Here is a 19198-nt window from a genome sequence, read left to right as displayed (position 1 = left end):
GAACTTGTCCACTTTCACTCCTTCTAGAATGGACAACACCTGTTCTCACTCTCTCAGCGGAGCAGGTAAGGGCTGTTTGGCAGTGGCTGCTTGAAAGCTCGGTGACGTTTGTTTAACGGTTTAAATTTGACAGGTTTTTTTTTAAAAAGCGCGGTTTTGTGAGGGGCAAGAGAGACTCACGTTTTGTATGTTGCCTCCCAGGTGCAAGGGTACGTGATGTCTCTGATCGTGTTTTCCGGATCCTTAAGGGGGAGGGGGAGCAGCCCCAGATCGTGGTCCACGTTGGCACCAACGACATAGGTAGGAAGAGGGGTGAGGATGTTAGGCAGGCTTTCAGGGAGCTAGGTTGGAAGCTCAGAGCTAGAACGAACCGAGTTGTTGTCTCTGGTTTGTTACCCGTGCCACGTGATAGAGAGTCGAGGAATAGGGAGAGAGAGCAGTTAAATGCGTGGCTACAGGGATGGTGCAGGAGGGAGGGATTCCGGTTTCTGGACAACTGGAGTTCTTTCTGGGGAAGGTGGGACCTCTATAAACAGGATGGTCTCCACCTGACCCTGAGGGGCACCAGTATCCTTGGGGGGAGGTTTGCTAGTGCTCTTTGGGAGGGTTTAAACTAACTCTGCAGGGGCATGGGAACCTGGACTGTAGCTTTAGGGTACAGGACCTGGAGTGTAGGGAGGTTAGGAACATGGCATCGATCTCGAAGGAGGGTACCTGTAAACAGGAAGGTGGCTTGAAGTGTGTATACTTCAATGCCAGAAGTATAAGAAATAAGGTAGGTGAACTTGCAGCGTGGGTTGGTACCTGGGACTTCGATGTTGTGGCCATTACAGAGACGTGGGTAGAACAGGGACAGGATTGGCTGTTGCAGGTTCCAGGGTTTAAATGTTTTAGTAGGGTCAGAGGTGGGGGTAAAAGAGGGGGAGGTGTGGCATTGCTTGTCAAAGATAGTATTACAGCGGTGGAAAGGACGATGGATGAAGACTTGCCATCTGAGGTAGCTTGGGCTGAGCTTAGAAATAGGAAAGGTGAGGTCACCCTGTTAGGAGTTTTCTACAGGCCTCCTAATAGTCCTAGAGACGTAGAGGAAAGTATTGCAAGGATGATTCAGGAGAAGAGTGAAAGTAATAGGGTGGTTGTTATGGGGGACTTTAACTTCCCAGATATTGACTGGGAGAGCTATAGCTCGAGTACGTTAGATGGGTCAGTGTTTGTCCAATGTGTGCAGGAGGATTTCCTGACACAATATGTAGACAGGCCAACAAGAGGTGAGGCTATACTGGATTTGGTTCTAGGTAATGAACCAGGCCAGGTGTTAGAATTGGAGGTAGGTGAGCACTTCGGGGACAGTGACCACAACTCGGTGACTTTTACTTTAGTGATGGAGAGGGATAAGTGTGCACTGCAGGTCAAGAGTTATAGCTGGGGGCAGGGAAATTATGATGTGGTGAGGCATGGCTTAGGATGCTTGGCTTGGAAAAGTAGGCTTCAAGGGAAGAACACAAATGATATGTGGAGATTGTTCAAGGAGCAGCTACTGAGTGTCCTTGATAAGTATGTACCAGTCAGGCAGGGAGTAAAGGGTCGTGTGAGGGAGCCGTGGTTTAATAAGGAATTGGAATCCCTTGTGAAAGGGAAGAGGGCGGCCTATGTAAAGATGAGGCGTGAAGGTTCAGTTGGGGTGATTGAGAGTTATAAGGTAGCCAGGAAGGATCTAAAGAGAGAGCTAAGAGCAGCAAGGAGGGGACATGAAAAGTCCTTAGTTGGTAGGATTAGGGAAAACCCAAAGGTTTTCTATAGGTATGTCACGAACAAAAGGATGACTAGGGTAGGAATAGGTCCCGTCAAGGATAGTAGTGGGAAGTTGCGTGTGGAGGCTGAAGAAATTGGGGAGACACTGAATGAATACTTTTCGTCAGTATTCACTCAGGAACAGGACATTGTTGCTGATGTGAATATTGAGTCACAATTAATTAGAATGGATGACTTTGAGCTATGTAGGGAAGAGGTGTTGGAAATTCTGGAAAGGGTGAATGTAGATAAGGCCCCTGGGCCTGATGGCATTTATCCTAGGATTCTCTGGGAAGCAAGGGAGAGATTGCAGAGCCATTGGCCTTGATTTTTATGTCCTCATTGTCTACAGGAATAGTGCCAGAAGACTGGAGGATAGCAAATGTGGTTCCCTTGTTCAAGAAGGGGAGTAGGGATGACCCTAGTAACTATAGGCCGGTGAGTCTCACTTCTGTTGTGGGCAAAGTCTTAGAGAGAATTGTAAGGGATAGGATTTATGAACATCTGGATAGGAATAATGTGATCAAGGACAGTCAGCATGGTTTTGTGAAGGGCAGGTCGTGCCTCACAATCCTTATTGAATTCTTTGAGAAGGTGACTAAGGAGGTGGATGAGGGTAAAGCAGTAGATGTGGTGTATATGGATTTTAGTAAGGCGTTTGATAAGGTACCCCATGGTAGGCTACTGCAAAAAATACAGAGGTATGGCATTGAGGGTGAGTTGGAAGTTTGGATTAGGAATTGGCTGGCTGGAAGAAGACAGAGGGTAGTAGTTGATGGTAAAGGTTCATTTTGGAGTGCAGTTACTAGCGGTGTTCCGCAAGGATCTGTTTTGGGACCATTGCTGTTTGTCATTTTTATAAATGACCTGGAGGAGAGGTGAGCAAGTTTGCGGATGATACGAAAGTCGGTGGAGTTGTTGACAGTGAGGAAGGATGTGGTAGGTTACAGAGGGATATAGATAAGCTGCAGAGTTGGGCAGAAAGGTGGCAAATGGAGTTCAAGATTGTATGAGGAAAAGCTGAGGCACTTGGGGCTGTTCTCATTGGAGAAAAGAAGGTTTAGGGGTAACTTGATAGAGGTGTACAAGATGATTAGGGGTTTAGATAGGGTTGACCATGAGAACCTTTTTCCACGTATGGAGTCAGATATTACGAGGGGGCAAACTTTAAATTAAGGGGTGGTAGATATAGGACAGATGTTAGGGGTAGATTCTTTACTCAGCGAGTCGTGAGTTCATGGAATGCCCTGCCAGTAGCAGTGGTGGACTCTCCCTCTTTATGGGCATTTAAACGGGCATTGGATAGGCATATGGAGGAAAGTGGGCTAGTGTAGGTTAGGTGGGCTTGGGTCGGCACAACATCGAGGGCCGAAGGGCCTGTACTGCGCTGTATTTTTCTGTGTTCTATGTTCTATGATTAGGGATAGTCAACATGGCTTTGTGCGTGGGAAATCATGTCTCACAAACTTGATTGAGTTTTTTGAAGAAGTAACAAAGAGGATTGATGAGGGCAGAGCAGTAGATGTGATCTATATGGACTTCAGTAAGGCGTTTGACAAGATTCCCCATGGGAGACTGGTTAATAAGGTTAGATCTCATGGAATATAGGGATAACTAGCCATTTGGATACAAAACTGGCTCAAAAGTAGAAGACAGAGGTTGGTGGTGGAGGGTTGCTTTTCAGACTGGAGACCTGTTACCAGTGGAGTGCCACAAGGATCGGTGCTGGGTCCTCTACCTTTCATCATTTATATAAATAATTTGGATGTGAACATAAGAGATGCAGTTAGTAAGTTTGCAGATAACACCAAAATTGTAGGTTACCTCAGATTACAACAGGATCTGGACCAGATGGGCCAATGGGCTGAGAAGTGGCAGATGGAGTTTAATTCAGATAAATGTGAGGCGCTGAATTTTGGGAAAGCAAATCTTAGCAGGACTTATACACTTAATGGTAAGGTCATAGGGAATGTTTCTGAACAAAGAGACCTTGGAGTGCACGTTCATAGCTCCTTGCAAGTAGACTCACAGGTAGATAGGATAGTGAAGAAGGCATTTGGTATGCTTTCCTTTATTGGTCAGAGTATTGAGTACAGGAGTTGGGAGGTCATGTTGTGGCTGTACAGGACACTGGTTAGGTCACTGTTGGAATATTGCGTGCAATTCTGGTTCTCCTTCCTATTGGAAAGATGTTGTGAAACTTGAAAGGGTTCAGAAAAGATATGCGAGGATGTTGCCAGGTTTGGAGGATCTGAGCTACAGGGGGAGGTTGAACAGGCTGGGGCTGTTTTCCCTGGAGTGTTGGAGGCTGAGGAGTGACCTTATAGAGGTTTACAAAATTATAAGGGGCATGGATTGAGTAAATAGGCAAAGTTTTTTCTCTGGTGCGAGGGAGTCCAGAACTAGAGGGCATAGGTTTAGGGTGAGAGGGGAAAGATATAAAAGAGACCTAAGGGGCAACTTTTTCACTCAGAGGGTGGTACGTGTATGGAATGAGCTGCCAGAGGAAGTGGTGGAGGCTGGTACAATTGCAACATTTAAGAGGCATCTGGATGGGTATATGAATAGGAAGGGTTTGGAGGGATATGGGCCGGGTGCTGGCAGGTGGGACTAGATTGGCTTTGGATATCTGGTTGGCATAGACAGGATGGACCGAAGGGTCTGTTTCCGTGCTGTACATCTAGAACCTAGAACATACAACAGAACAGCACAGAACAGGCCTTTCAGCCCATGATTTTGTGCCAACCATTGATCCTCATGTGAGGTAAACCTAATGTACAAACCCTCATATTTCTGTGACCATATACATGTCCAGTAGTCTCTTAAATGTCCCCAATGACCTTGCTTCCACAACTGCTGCTGGCAACGCATTCCATGTTCTCACAACTCTGTGTAAAGAACCCGCCGCTGACATCCCCTCTATACTTTCCTCCACCTGCTGAAAGCTATGACCCCTCGTGTTGGTCATTTCTGCCCTGGGAAATTGTCTCTGGCTATCGACTCTATCTATGCCTCTCATTATCTTGTTTACCTCAATTAGATCCCCTCTTCTCCTCCTTTTCTCCAATGAAAACAGTCTGAGCTCAGTCAACCTCTCTTCATAAGATAAGCCCTCCAGTCCAGGCAGCATCCTGGTAAACCTCCTCTGATCCCTCTCCAAAGCATCCACATCTTTCCTATAATAGGGTGACCAGAACTGGACACAGTATTCCAAATGCAATCTAACCAAAGTTTTATAGAGCACAAGATCTCACGGCTCTTAAATTCAATCCCCCTGTTAATGAAAGCCTAAACACTATATGCTTTCTTAACAATCCTATCCACTTGGGAGCCATTTTAAGGGATCTATGTACCTGCACCCCAAGATCTCTCTGTTCCTCCACACTGCCAAGAATCCTATCCTTAATCCTGTACTCAGGTTTCAAATTTGACCTTCCAAAATGCATCACCTCGCATCTATCCAGGTTGAGCTCCATCTGCCACCTCTCAGCCCATCTCTGCATCCTGTCAATGTCCTGCTGCAGCCTACAACAGCCCTCTATACTGTCAACGACACCTCCAACCTTTGTGTCATCTGCAAACTTGCTGACCCATCCTTCAATCCCCTCATCCAAGTCATTAATAAAAATTACAAACAGTAGAGGCCCAAGGACAGAGCCCTGTGAAACACCACTCTCCACAGACTTCCAGGCAGAATATTTTCCTTCTACTACCGCTCGCTGTCTTTTGTTGGCCAGCCAATTCTGTATCCAGCTGCAAATGTGTTGCTGGTCAAAGCACAGCAGGTTAGGCAGCATCTCAGGAATAGAGAATTCGACGTTTCGAGAAGGGCTCATGCTCGAAACGTCGAATTCTCTATTCCTGAGATGCTGCCTAACCTGCTGTGCTTTGACCAGCAACACATTTGCAGCTGTGATCTCCAGCATCTGCAGACCTCATTTTTTACTCGAAAATTCTGTATCCAGACAGCTATGTTCCCCTGAATCCCATTCCTCCTGACCTTCTGAATGAGCCTACCAAGGGGAATCTTATCAAATGCCTTGTTGAATTCCATATACACCACATCCACAGCTCGACCCTCATCAACTTTTCTAGTCACATCCTCAAAGAACTCGATAAGGTTTGTGAGGCATGACCTGCCCCTCACATAGCCGTGCTGACTGCATTTAATCAAGCCATGCTCTTCCAGATGGTCATAATTCCTATCCTTCAGAATCCTTTCTAACACCTTGCAGACGACAGGCGTGAGACTTACTGGTCTGTAATTGCTGGGGATTTCCCTATTTCCTTTCCTGAAGAGAGGAATTACATTTGCCTCTCTCCAGTCCTCAGGTACGACTCCAGTGGAGAGCGAGGATGAAAAGATCTTCGCTATTACTCTGTGTTTGAAACACTTTGAGACACAAAGAGAAATGGAGGTTGGACACCTTTTATAGAGTCATACAGCATGGAAACAGACTCTTCACTTCAAATGTCTAGATTAGAGTGTTGCTAGAAAAGTACAGCAGGTCAGGCAGCATCCAAGGACCAGGAAAATCGCCTTTTTGCCCAAAACATTGATTTTCCTGCTCCTCGGATGCTGCCTAACCTGCTGTGTTTTTCCAGCACCACTCTGATCTAGACTCTGATTTCCAGCATCTGCAGTACCCACTTTTGCATTTTCTTTTCAAATGCCAATTGATACTAACTCAATTGTTAAATTTATATCTAAGCTACACAAATAATTGTTAAACAAGAGTATCGGGGGATATGGGCCCAAGGCAGGTATATGGAATTCGCTAACTTTTATTGAAGATCGGAGCAGGGTGAAGGTGCTGAATGGCCAACTCCTGTTTCCATGTCATTGTCCAAATGCGTAGAAACAAGAACCAACATTCCACCTGCCTTCCTGATTACCTGCTACCTTGTGTTGCAGCTTTCTGCAGTTTTTCTCCATTCCAAAATGGACAACTATGCATTTTCCCACTTGTCAACACTTTGCCCGCTTACTTAACCTTTCAATAGATTGGGCGGTACGGTGGTTAGCACTGCTGCCTCACAGCGCCAAAGACCCGGGTTCAATTCCCACCTCAGGCGACTGACTGTGTGGAGTTTGCACATTCTCCCCGTGTCTGCGTGGGTTTCCTCCGGGTGCTCCGGTTTCCTCCCACAGTCCAAAAATGTGCGGGTCAGGTGAATTGGCCATGCTAAATTGCCCGTAGTGTTAGATAAGGGGTAAATGTAGTGGTGTGGGTGGGTTGCGCTTCGGCGGGTCGGTGTGGACTTGTTGGGCTGAAGGGCCTGTTTCCACACTGTAAGTAATCTAATATCTCTGCTAACTGTTTGCTTCCCTCCTACAGCCTGACTTTCCACCTATTTTGGTGTTTTTTGTACATTTGGCTAGAGTATATTTTCTTCCTTTGTTCAAATCATTTACATATATTTAAGCCATTAATATGTTGTATTTTATATACATATATATGTATATATATTGTATACAGTTGCGGACTTTGCACTGATCCCTGTGGAACCTCATTGGTCATAGGTGATCAACCTGAAAAAAAAAGAACCCCTTCTCCCCACTTGCCATTTCCTGCATGTTCTCTATCCAGGCCAATATCCTCCCTCGAACACCACGGGCTCTTGTCTTACAGCTTCAGCTATTGTGAAGTACTTTGTTGAACACCTTCTAGAAGTACTGGTTCCCCTCTATCCACTCTGGTTGAGACTTCTTCAAAAAAGCTTGAATACTTTAGTCAGATAGAATTTTCCTTTAATAAAGCTATGCTGATTCTGCTTGATTAGATTGTGATTTCTTTAGATTAGATTAGATTAGATTGTCTACGTGTGGGAACAGGCCCTTCGGCCCAACAAGTCCACATCACCCCTCCGAAGAGTAACCCACCCTAACCCATTTCCCTACTATATTTACCCCTGATTAACACACCTGACACTGCAGGCACTTTAGCATGGCCAATTCACCCTGACCTGCACATTTGTGGACTTTGGGAGGAAACCGGAGCACCCGGAGGAAACCCACACAGACACAGGGAGAATGTGCAAACTCCACACAGACAGGCGGGAATCGAACAGAAATGCGGAGACATTTCTTCAGCCAGAGGGTGGTGGGCCTGTGGAATTCATTGCCACAGAGTGCAGTGGAGGCCGGGACGCTAAATGTCTTCAAGACAGAGATTGATAGATTCTTGATGTCTCGAGGAATTAAGGGCTATGGGGAGAATGCGGGTAAGTGGAGTTGAAATGCTCATCAGCCATGATTGAATGGTGGAGTGGACTCGATGGGCCAAATGGCCTTACTTCCACTCCTATATCTTATGGTCTTACTTCACAGGGGATCTGAGATCATTTAAAACTGCCTCATGTCAGGTTGTTCTGCCATAGCATATGTTTCGTTCACATGAATTTGCCGTAATGAAATTGACAAATTGGGGACTGTCTCTAAAGCACAAACTTTTAAAATGTGTGTTGGCAGTAACATGATTATGTTGCCAACACTTTAAGGTTGTTTGTAGAGTGTGATTTTCTATAACACAGTATACAAGACCTACCTGCATTCATCATCAGGATCTGATATTGTCTGCTCCTTTGTTGGCATCATGCCATTCTGCTTTAGGAAATTATCCCTAATGCACGCTATAAATCCTTTATTGTAGCTACTCTTTCCCATTTGATTGGGCCTAGTCCACATGAAGCTTAAAGCCATTTGTAATAATTGCTCTACTGTTTTTACATGCTTTGATTATTTGTTGAGTTACAACAAACTTTATTTTAATAGACAGTCTATAAACTAGCTCGCTCAATAAACCGGCAAAAATTATATCCTTCAAATACTGAACGTTTACTGTGTTATCATCATCTCAAGTAGTCAGCTGAGGATGTAAGTGAGAAGCCTCTCTATGTGAAGAGCCTAGCTAGAATAAAGCAGCCAGAACTGGACACAATATTCCAAATGTGGTCTCACCAGGGACTTGTAGAGCTGCAGCTCTTAAACTCAATCCTCCTGTGAATGAAAGCCAACACACCATACACCTTCTTAACAACCCTATCAACTTCTTTGGCAACTTTGAGGGATCTATGGACATGAACCTTAAGATCCCTCTGATTCTCCACACAGCCAAGAATCTTACCTTTAACCCTGTATTCTGCACTCAAATTCAAGCTTCCAAAATGAATCACTTCACACTTTTCCAGGTTGAACTCCATCTGCCACTTCTCAGCCCAGTTCTGCATCATGTCAATGTCCCATTGCAACCTACCACAGCCCTCCGCACTATCTACCACTCCACCAACCTTCATGTCATTGGTAAACTTACTAATCCACCCTTCCACTTCCTCATCCAAGTCATTGACAAAAATCATAAAGAGCAGAAGTCCCAGAACAGATCCCTGCAGAACAACACTAGTCACTGAGCTCTAGGCTGAATACTTTCCATCTGCTACCACCCTCTGTCTTCTATGTACCAGCCAATTCTGTATCAGGTTTCCCTGTATCCCATGCTTCCTTACTTTCTGAATGAGCCTACCAGGGGAACCTTATCAAATGCTTTGCTAAAATCCATGTATACCACATCCACTGCTCTACCTTCACCAACCTGTTTTGTCACATCCTTAAAAGAATTTAATAAGGTTTGTGAGGCATGACCTGCCCCTCACAAAGTCATGATTTGAAGGTGCTAGTGCTGGACCTAGGTAGACCTAGTTAAAACTTGCACAATACCGGGTTATAGCCCAATAGGTTTATTTGGAAGCACTAGCAATTGGGGCAGCATGGTGGCTCAGTGCTTAGCACTGCTACCTCACAGCTCTCGGGTCCTGGGTTCGATTCCAGTCTTGGGTGATTGTCTGTGTGGACATTTGCACATTCTCCCCGTATCTGTGTGGGCTTCCCACAATTCAAGGATGTGCAGGTTAGGTGAATTGGCCATGTTAAATTGCCCATAGTGTTCAGGGATGTGTAAGTTAGGTGCATGAGTCAGGGATAAATGTAGGGAAATGGGTCTGGGTGGGATATTCTTCAGAGGGTTAGTGTGGACTTGTTGGACTGAATTGCCTGTTTCCACACTGTAGGGAATCTAATTTAGTAACTTTCAAGGTACCGACTCTTCATCAGGTGGCAATGCTTCCAAATAACCCCTGGTGTTAAACCCACAAAGTCATGCTGATTATCTTTAATCAAGCTATGCTCTTCTAAATAATCATAAATCCTGTCTCTCAGAATCCTCTTCAATAATTCGGCCACCACTGACATCTGTAATTCCTAGGATTATCCCTATTCCCTTTCTTGAACAAGGGAGTAACATTTGCCACCGTCCAATCATTTGGTACTACTCCAGTGGATAGTGAGGACATAAAGATCACTGCCAAAAGGTGCAATCTCTTCCCTCCGCTTCCCATTATAACCCACAGTATGTCTCGTCTGGTCCAGGGGACTTATCTATCCTTATAATTTTCAAACTTTACTGCACATTCTCCTTCTTTACATCAACCTGTTTAAGCATATCAGTCCATTTCACATTGTCCTCAGAAACATCAATGTCCCTCTGAGTAATGAATACTGAGGCAAAGTATTCATTAAGGACCTCCTCTACCTCCTCCGACTCCAGGCACAGGTTCCCTCCACTATCCCTGATCACCCTAACCTCACTCTGGTTATCCTCTTGTTCCTCACATAAGTGTAGTATGCCTTACGCCTTAATCCTATTCACCAAGGCTTTTTCATGCCCCCTTCTAGCTCTCCTAAGTCCATTTTTAGTTCCTTCCTGGCTTCTTTGTAACCCTGTAAAGTCCTGTCTGATCCTCGCTTCCTCAACCTTAAGCTTCCTTCTTCCTCTTGACCAGATGTTGCACACCTCTTGTTACCCAAGGTTCCTTCACCTTACCATCCCATCCTTGCCTCAGTGGAACAAACGTATCCAGCTCTAACAGCAAGTGCTCCCTAAACAATCTCCACATTTCTGTCATGCATTTCCCTGAGAACATCTGTTTCCAATTTATGCTTCACAGTTCAGGCCTAATAGCTTTGTAATTCCCCCCTCCCCCAATTAACTATTTTCCCATACTGTCTGCTCCTATCCCTCTCCTTGGGTATAATAAAGGTCAGAGAGTTGTGATCACTTTAACTGAAATGCTCCCCCACTGAGAGATCTGACACCTGGCCGGGTTTGTTGCCAAGTACCAAATCCAATATGGCCTCTCCCCAGTCGGCCTATTGTGTCAGGAATCATTCCTGGACACACCTGACAAAAGCTGCTCAATCCAAACTATTTGTGCTAAGGAGGTTCCAATCAATATTCCTTCCAATCAAGGGAAGTTGAATATTTACATATTCTGTCCCTTTTTATTAGATTAGATTAAGATTAATTACAGTGTGGGAACAGGCCCTTCAGCCCAACAAGTCCACACCGACCCTCCGAAGAACAACCCACCCAGACCCATTCCCCTACATTTACCTCTGACTAATGCACCTAACACTACGGGCAGTTTAGCACGACCAATTCACCTGACCCGCACATCTTTGGACTGTGGGAGGAAACCAGAGCACCCGGAGGAAACCCACGCAGACACAGGGAGAACGTGCAAACTCCACACAGTCAGTCGCCTGAGGCGGGAATTGAACCCGGGTCTCTGGCGCTGTGAGACAGCAGTGCTAACCACTGAGCCACCGTGCCGCCCGTACCACTGTGCCGCCCATTTTCTGGTAACAACCAGCCAATTACTAATCTACGCTGCTACCTTTCCTTTCATCCATGATTTTCCAATTTTCTATGCAACTGACCGCTCCCCCCACTCCCACAAACAAGCCCCTTCTCAAATAATGGCGCCAATGTCTACCAAATTCAATCTATTTCTCCCCCATCATTAAGCCAGCCGTTATCTCCTTTATCTTGCTAACCCTGTACCAGTTAACTCATGTCTGAGGTCATAATCCAGAGATTTATACCTTTATGGCTCTACTTTTTTAGAAAGCTCTTAATAACTCAAATTCCATCAACGGAACCTCTTTCTAACGATATCACTGATTCCAATTTCCAGTTCCTGGTCCCTGTCTTCATTCCTGTTGCCGGTCCCTATCCCTATTCCCTGTCCCTTTTCCCATTCCCAGTCCCCGGTCCCTATTCCCTTGTTCCTGTTCCCGGTCCTTATCCCCATCACCATTCCCGGTGCCTGTTCCCATTCCCTGAACCTGTCTCCGTTCCCTGTCCCTGTCCCTGTCCCCGGTTCTCAGTTATCTTCACCATGGACATCCAGTCCCTGTACACCTCCATCCCCCATCACGTACCTTCTGTCCAAAATCCACAAACCTGCCTGCCCCGGCCGACCCATTGTCTCAGCCTGCTCCTGCCCCACCGAACTCATCTCCCAATACCTCGACACGGTTCTGTCCCCTTTAGTCCAAGAACTCCCCACCTACGTTCGGGACACCACCCACGCCCTCCACCTCCTCCAGGATTTTCGCTTCCCCGGTCCCCAACGCCTTATCTTCACAATGGACATCCAGTCCCTATACACCTCCATCCCCCATCACGAAGGACTCAAAGCCCTCCGCTTCTTCCTTTCCCGCCGCACCAACCAGTACCCTTCCACTGACACCCTCCTTTGACTGACTGAACTGGTCCTCACCCTGAATAACTTCTCTTTCCAATCCTCCCACTTCCTCCAAACCAAAGGAGTTGCCATGGGCACCCGCATGGGCCCCAGCTATGCCTGTCTCTTCGTCGGATATGTGGAACAGTCCATCTTCCGCAACTACACTGGCACCACCCCCCCACCTTTTCCTCCGCTACATCGATGACTGTATCGGCGCTGCCTCGTGCTCCCACGAGGAGGTTGAACAGTTCATCAACTTTACTAACACCTTCCATCCCAACCTCAAATTCACCTGGACTGTCTCAGACTCCTCCATCCCCTTCCTAGACCTTTTCATTTCTATCTCGGGCGACTGAATCAACACGGACATCTATTATAAACCAACTGACTCCCACAGCTACCTGGACTACACCTCCTCCCACCCTGCCCCTGAAAAAAACGCCATCCCATATTCCCAATTCCTTCGTCTCCGCCGCATCTGCTCCCAGGAGGACCAATTCCAACACCGTACAGCCCAGATGGCCTCCTTCTTCAAAGACCACAATTTCCCCCCAAACGTGATCGACGATGCCCTCCACCGCATCTCCTCCACTTCCCGCTCCTCCGCCCTTGAGCTCCGCCCCTCCAACCGCCACCAGGACAGAACCCCACTGGTTCTCACCTACCACCCCACCAATCTCCGTATACAGCGTATCATCCGCTGTCATTTCCGCCACCTCCAAACGGACCCCACCACCGGGGATATATTTCTCTCCCCTCCCCTATCAGCGTTCCAAAAAGACCATTCCCTCCGTGACTCCCTCGTCAGGTCCACACCCCCCACCAACCCAACCTCCACTCCCGGCACCTTCCCCTGCAACCGCAGGAAATGCAAAACTTGCGCCCACGCCTCCTCCCTTACTTCTCTCCAAGGCCCCAAGGGATCCTTCCATATAGAACATAGAACATAGAAAAATACAGCGCAGTACAGGCCCTTCGGCCCTCGATGTTGCGCTGACCAAAGTCTACCTAACCTACACTAGCCCAATAACCTCCATATGCTTATCCAATGCCCGCTTAAATGACCATAAAGAGGGAGAGTTCACCACTGCTACAGGCAGGGCATTCCATGAACACACAACCCACTGAGTAAAGAATCTACCCCTAACATCTGTCCTATACCTACCACCCCTTAATTTAAAGCTGTGTCCCCTAGTAACAGCTGACTCCATTAACAGAAAAAGGTTCTCAGTGTCTACCCTATCTAAACCCCTAATCATCTTGTACACCTCTATCAAGTCACCCTTAAACCTTTTTTTCTCCAATGAGAACAGCCCCAAGTGCCTCAGCCTTTCCTCATACGATCTTCCTACCATACCAGGCAACATCCTGGTAAACCTCCTCTGCACTCGTTCCAATGCCTCCACATCCTTCCTATAGCATGGCGACCAAAACTGCACACAATACTCCAGATGCAGCCGCACCAGAGTCTTATACAACTGCAACATGACCTCAGGACTCTGGAACTCAATTCCTCTACCAATAAAGCCCAGTACACCATACGCCTTCTTCACAGCACTATTTACCTGGGTGGCAACTTTCAGAGATCTGTGTACTTGGACACCAAGATCCCTCTGCTCATCCACACTACCAAGTAGCCTACCATTAGCCCAGTAATCCATCTTCTTGTTACTCCTACAAAAGTGAATGACTTCACACTTAGCTACATTGAATTCCATTTGCCACCTTTCTGCCCAGCTCTGCAACTTATCTATATCCCGCTGTAACCTGCCACATCCTTCTTCGCTGTCCACAACTCCACCGATTTTCGTGTCATCCGCAAACTTGCTCACCCAGCTTTCAAGCCCCTCCTCTAGATCATTTATAAAAATGACAAACAGCAATGGTCCCAAAACAGATCCTTGTGGAACACCGCTAGTAACTGCACTCCAAGATGAACCTATACCATCAACTACTACCCTCTGTCTCCTTCCAGCCAGCCAATTCCTAATCCAAACCTCTAATGCACCATCAATGCCATACCTCCGTAGTTTTTGCATTAGCCTACCATGGGGTACCTTATCGAACGCCTTGCTAAAATCCATATACACCACATCTACTGCTTTACCCTCGTCCACCTCCTTAGTCACCTTCTCAATGAACTCAATAAGGATTGTGAGGCACGACCTGCCCTTCACAAAACCATGCTGACTATCCTTGATCACATTATTCCTATCCAGATGTTCATAAATCCTATCCCTTACAATTCTCTCTAAGACTTTGCCCACAACAGAAGTGAGACTCACTGGCCTATAGTTACTCGGGCTATCCCTACTCCCCTTCTTGAACAAGGGGACCACATTTGCTATCCTCCAGTCTTCTGGCACAATTCCTGTAGACAACGAGGACATAAAAATCAAGGCCAATGGCTCTGCTATCTCCTCCCTAGCTTCCCAGAGGATCCTAGGATAAATGCCATCAGGCCCAGGGGACTTATCTATTTTCATCCTTTCCAGTATTCCTCAGACCTCTTCCCTACATACCTCAAGGTCATTCATTCTAATCACTTGTGACTCAATATTCACATCAGCAATAGTGTCCTGTTCCTGAGTGAATACTGACGAAAAGTATTAGTGTCTCTCCAATCTCCTCCGCCTCCACACACAACTTCCCACTACTATCCTTGACTGGACCGATACCTACCCTAGTCATCCTTTTATTCCTGACATACCTATAGAAAGCCTTTGGGTTTTCCCTAATCCTACCAACTAAAGACTTTTCATGTCCCCTTCTCGCTGCTCTTAGCTCTCTCTTTAGATCCTTCCTGGCTACCTTATAACTCTCAATCGCCCCAACTGAACCTTCACGCCTCATCTTTACATAGGCCGCCCTCTTCCCTTTAAGAAGGGATTCCAATTCCTTATTAAACCACGGCTCCCTCACAAGACCCTTTACGCCCTGCCTGACTGGTACATACTTATCAAGGACACTCAGTAGCTGCTCCTTGAACAATCTCCACATATCATTTGTGTTCTTCCCTTGAAGCCTACTTTTCCAATCCACGCATCCTAAGTCATGCCTCACTGCATCATAATTTCCCTGCCCCCAGCTATAACTCTTGCCCTGCGGCGCACACTTATCCTTCTCCATCACTAAAGTAAAAATCACCGAGTTGTGGTCACTGTCCCCGAAGTGCTCACCTACCTCCAAGTCTAACACCTGGCCTGGTTCATTACCTAGAACCAAATCCAGTATAGCCTCACCTCTTGTTGGCCTGTCTACATATTGTGTCAGGGGACCCTCCTGCACACATTGGACAAACACCGACCCATCTAACGTACTCGAATTATAGCTTTCCCAGTCAATATCTGGGAAGTTAAAGTCCCCCATAACAACCACCCTGCTACTTTCACTCTTCTCCTGAATCATCCTCGCAATACTTTCCTCTACTTCTCTCGGACTATTAGGAGGCCTGTAGAAAACTCCTAACAGGGTGACCTCACCTTTCCTATTTCTAACCTCAGCCCAAACTACCTCAGATGGCAAGTCTTCCTCCATCGTCCTTTCCACCGCTGTAATACTATCCTTGACAAGCAATGCCGCACCTCCTCCTCTTTTACCCCCATCTCTGACCCTGCTAAAACATTTAAACCCTGGAACCTGCAATAGCCATTCCTGCCCCTGTTCTACCCATGTCTCTGTAATGGCCACAACATCGAAGTCCCAGGTACCAACCCACGCTGCAAGTTCACCTACCTTATTTCTTATACTTCTGGCATTGAAGTATACACACTTCAAGCCACCTTTCTGTTTACAGGCACCCTCCTTCGAGATCGATGCCATGTTCATAACCTCCCTACACTCAAGGTCCTGTACACTAAAGCTGCAGCCCAGGTTCCCATGCCCCTGCAGAGTTAGTTTAAACCCTCCCAAAGAGCACTAGCAAACCTCCCCCCAAGGATGCTGGTGCCCCTCAGGTTCAGGTGTAGACCATGTGTTTATAGAGGTCCCACCTTCCCCAGAAAGAACCCCAGTTGTCCAGAAACCGGAATCCCTCCCTCCTGCACCATCCCTGTAGCCACGCATTTAACTGCTCTCTCTCCCTATTCCTTGACTCTCTATCACGTGGCACAGGTAACAAACCAGAGACAACAACTCTGTTCGTTCTAGCTCTGAGCTTCCAACCTAGCTCCCTGAAAGCCTGCCTGACATCCTCACCCCTCTTCCTACCTATATCGTTGGTGCCAACGTGGACCACGATCTGGGGCTGCTCCCCCTCCCCCTTAAGGACCCGGAAAACATGATCAGAGACATCACGTACCCTTGCACCTGGGAGGCAACATACCAATCGTGAATCTCTGTCGCCCCCACAAAACCGCCTATCTGTGCCCCTCAAATTCTGCCACAAATTCACCTGCACTTCCACGCATATCATTTACTGCATCCACTGCACCCGATGTGGCCTCCTCTATATTGGAGAGACAGCCCACCTACTTGTGGAACGCTTCAGAGAACACCTCTGGGACACGCGGACCAACCAACCCAACCACCCCGTGGCTCAACACTTCAACTCCCCCTCCCACTCCACCAAGGACATGCAGGTCCTTGGACTCCTCCATCGCCAGACCATGGCAACACGACGGCTGGAGGAAGAGCGCCTCATCTTCCGCCTGGGAACCCTCCAACCACAAGGGATGAACTCAGATTTCTCTAGTTTCCTCATTTCTCCTCCCCCCACCTTGTCTCAGTCAAATCCCTCGAACTCAGCACCACCTTCCTAACCTGCAATCTTCTTCCTGACCTCTCCGCCCCCACCCCACTCCGGCCTATCACCCTCACCTTAACCTCCTTCCACCTATCACATCTCCAACGCCCCTCCCCCAAGTCCCTCCTCCCTACCTTTTATCTTAGCCTGCCTGGCACCCTCTCCTCATTCCTGAAGAAGGGCTTATGCCCAAAATGTCGATTCTCCTGTTCCTTGGATGCTGCCTGACCTGCTGCGCTTTTCCAGCAACACATTTTCAGCTCTGATCTCCAGCATCTGCAGACCTCACTTTCTCCCAGTTCTCAGTCCCCATCCACATTCCTGGTCCGGTCCCTATCCTTACCCCTGGTCCCTATCACTATCCCTGTTTCCAGTGCCTGTCCCCATTCTCTGTCCTCATTTCTGGTCCCAGTCCCTACCCCTGACCCTGTTCCCAGTCCCCATCCCTATCCCCAGTCCTTATCCTGATCCCCAGTCCCGATCCCTGTTCCCAGTCCTTATTCCTATCCCTGTTTCTGGTTCCTATCCCTAGTCCCTATCCCCTTTCCTGGTCCCTGTTCCCAGTTCCCCACTCCCAGGTCTATGCTGTTCCTGTTTCCCATCCCTATTCCTGTTCCCAGTCCCTATCTCTATTCCTGTTCCTGGTCCCAGTCCCCTTTCCCAGTCCATGTTCCCATTCCTGTCTCTACCTCCATTCCCTGACCCTAGTGTCTGACCCAGGTCTTTATGGTGGGTCCCGGGCTTTACTGGATCCCAGTCCAGGTTTTACCCACATATTCCCCAGGATTTGGGATTTCACTATTAACAATTCCAGGAGGCCCGGGGCCAGGCAGGGATCGGGGGATCCTGGAATCCAGGGATCAGGGATCGGGGATCGGGGATCGGGGATCGGGGGATCGGGGGATCCGGGGGGATCGGGGCTGATGTTGTTCTTACCTGGAGACTCAGCGCGATCTGTCGAATGTAAATCAGGTTGAGATCCTCCAGGATCCGGATTCTCTCCTCCATCCCAGCTGCTCCCCCACAGGAGACCCCCCCCCCCACTCCGGCTTCTCGCCCAGACCCCGGACCCCGCTCCCCCCCCCCCGGACCCTGCCCCTGGACCCTGCCCCCAGACTCTGCCCCCCCCCGGACTCTGCCCCCAGACCCTGCCCCTTTGGACTCTGCCCCCCCCCCCCCCGTACCCTCCCTCCGGACCCTGCCCCTCCGGACCCTGCCCCCCCCGTACCCTCCCTCCGGACCCTGCCCCTGCCCCCGGACTCTGCCCCCCCACCCCCGTACCCTCCCTCCGGACCCTGCCCCTGGACCCTGCCCCTGCCCCCGTACCCTGCCCCTCCGGACCCTGCCCCCTCCTGGACCCTGCCCCTGGACCCTGCCCCTAGACCCTGCCCCCCCCCCCCCGGACCCTGCCCCTGCCCCCCCGGGTTGAACTCCCCTGTGGTCAGTTTCTGGTTACAGGATCCGTTTACACAAACCGGAGCCGAATCAAAATGTGGATCAGCGCGTCCGGATCCAGCAGCAACCCCGGCTCTGGGCCTCGGACACCTCCCATCCCCATCCCCATCCCCACTCCCACTCCCACTCACTCACATTCATTGCTTGCCAGCTCCACATTCCTGGCTGACAGGAAGCCAGCTGTCTGAATGCTGCTTCTCTCTCTCAGCCCCTCATTGCTCCTGCCCAGGGGCCCTTTGGCTCACACACACACATTACACACACAACAGGCTCCTTTCAGCACAGCCACTCTGCTCAATGCACCAATGTTTACGCTCAAGCAGCTATAACCTCACCAGGAATGTAAAGTTCACGTCCTGCCTGCTTCAGATTCCATCCATGCAAATTACCACCTCTTCAGAAACCTCCCTTTCTTCTCTGAAGCCCTTGAACATACAGCCATCTCTCGGATCAGTTCTATCAAAGAACAAATCTGCTGTCTGTAATAACTATTCCCAACAAGAAAGAGTGTAGGCGCTAGCTCATGACATTACCATAGTTAAATCCCCAGCACTGAAATTCCAGGGGTTACAATAAAATCATGATGAATTACAATGGGCCTCTACAGAAACTACTCCATCC

General features: G+C 48.2%; 1 protein-coding gene across 4 annotated transcripts in view; it reads right to left on the bottom strand.

Moving 5' to 3' along the window:
- The window catches only part of LOC132817393 (rhotekin-like), a 146141-nt gene extending 126943 nt beyond the window's left edge, over window positions 1–19198 (bottom strand). For 2 of the 4 annotated variants that reach the window (XR_009644876.1, XM_060827816.1), the window contains exon 1: window positions 18059–18132. Coding sequence is in view for 3 of the 4 variants with exons in the window: in XM_060827816.1 (XP_060683799.1) it covers window positions 18059–18130 (72 nt within the window). In the remaining variant the exon portion in view is untranslated. Of the gene's footprint in view, window positions 1–18058; window positions 18133–18712; window positions 18884–19110 lie in introns of those variants that run through there. The other 2 variants (XM_060827834.1, XM_060827825.1) reach the window with 2 other exon arrangements.

This window comes from Hemiscyllium ocellatum, chromosome 1 (genome assembly GCF_020745735.1).
Source record: "Hemiscyllium ocellatum isolate sHemOce1 chromosome 1, sHemOce1.pat.X.cur, whole genome shotgun sequence".
Classification (NCBI taxonomy): Eukaryota; Metazoa; Chordata; class Chondrichthyes; order Orectolobiformes; family Hemiscylliidae; genus Hemiscyllium; species Hemiscyllium ocellatum.
The sequence above is the reverse complement of the archived record's forward strand: the minus strand, read 5'-3'. Positions and strand labels throughout refer to the sequence as shown.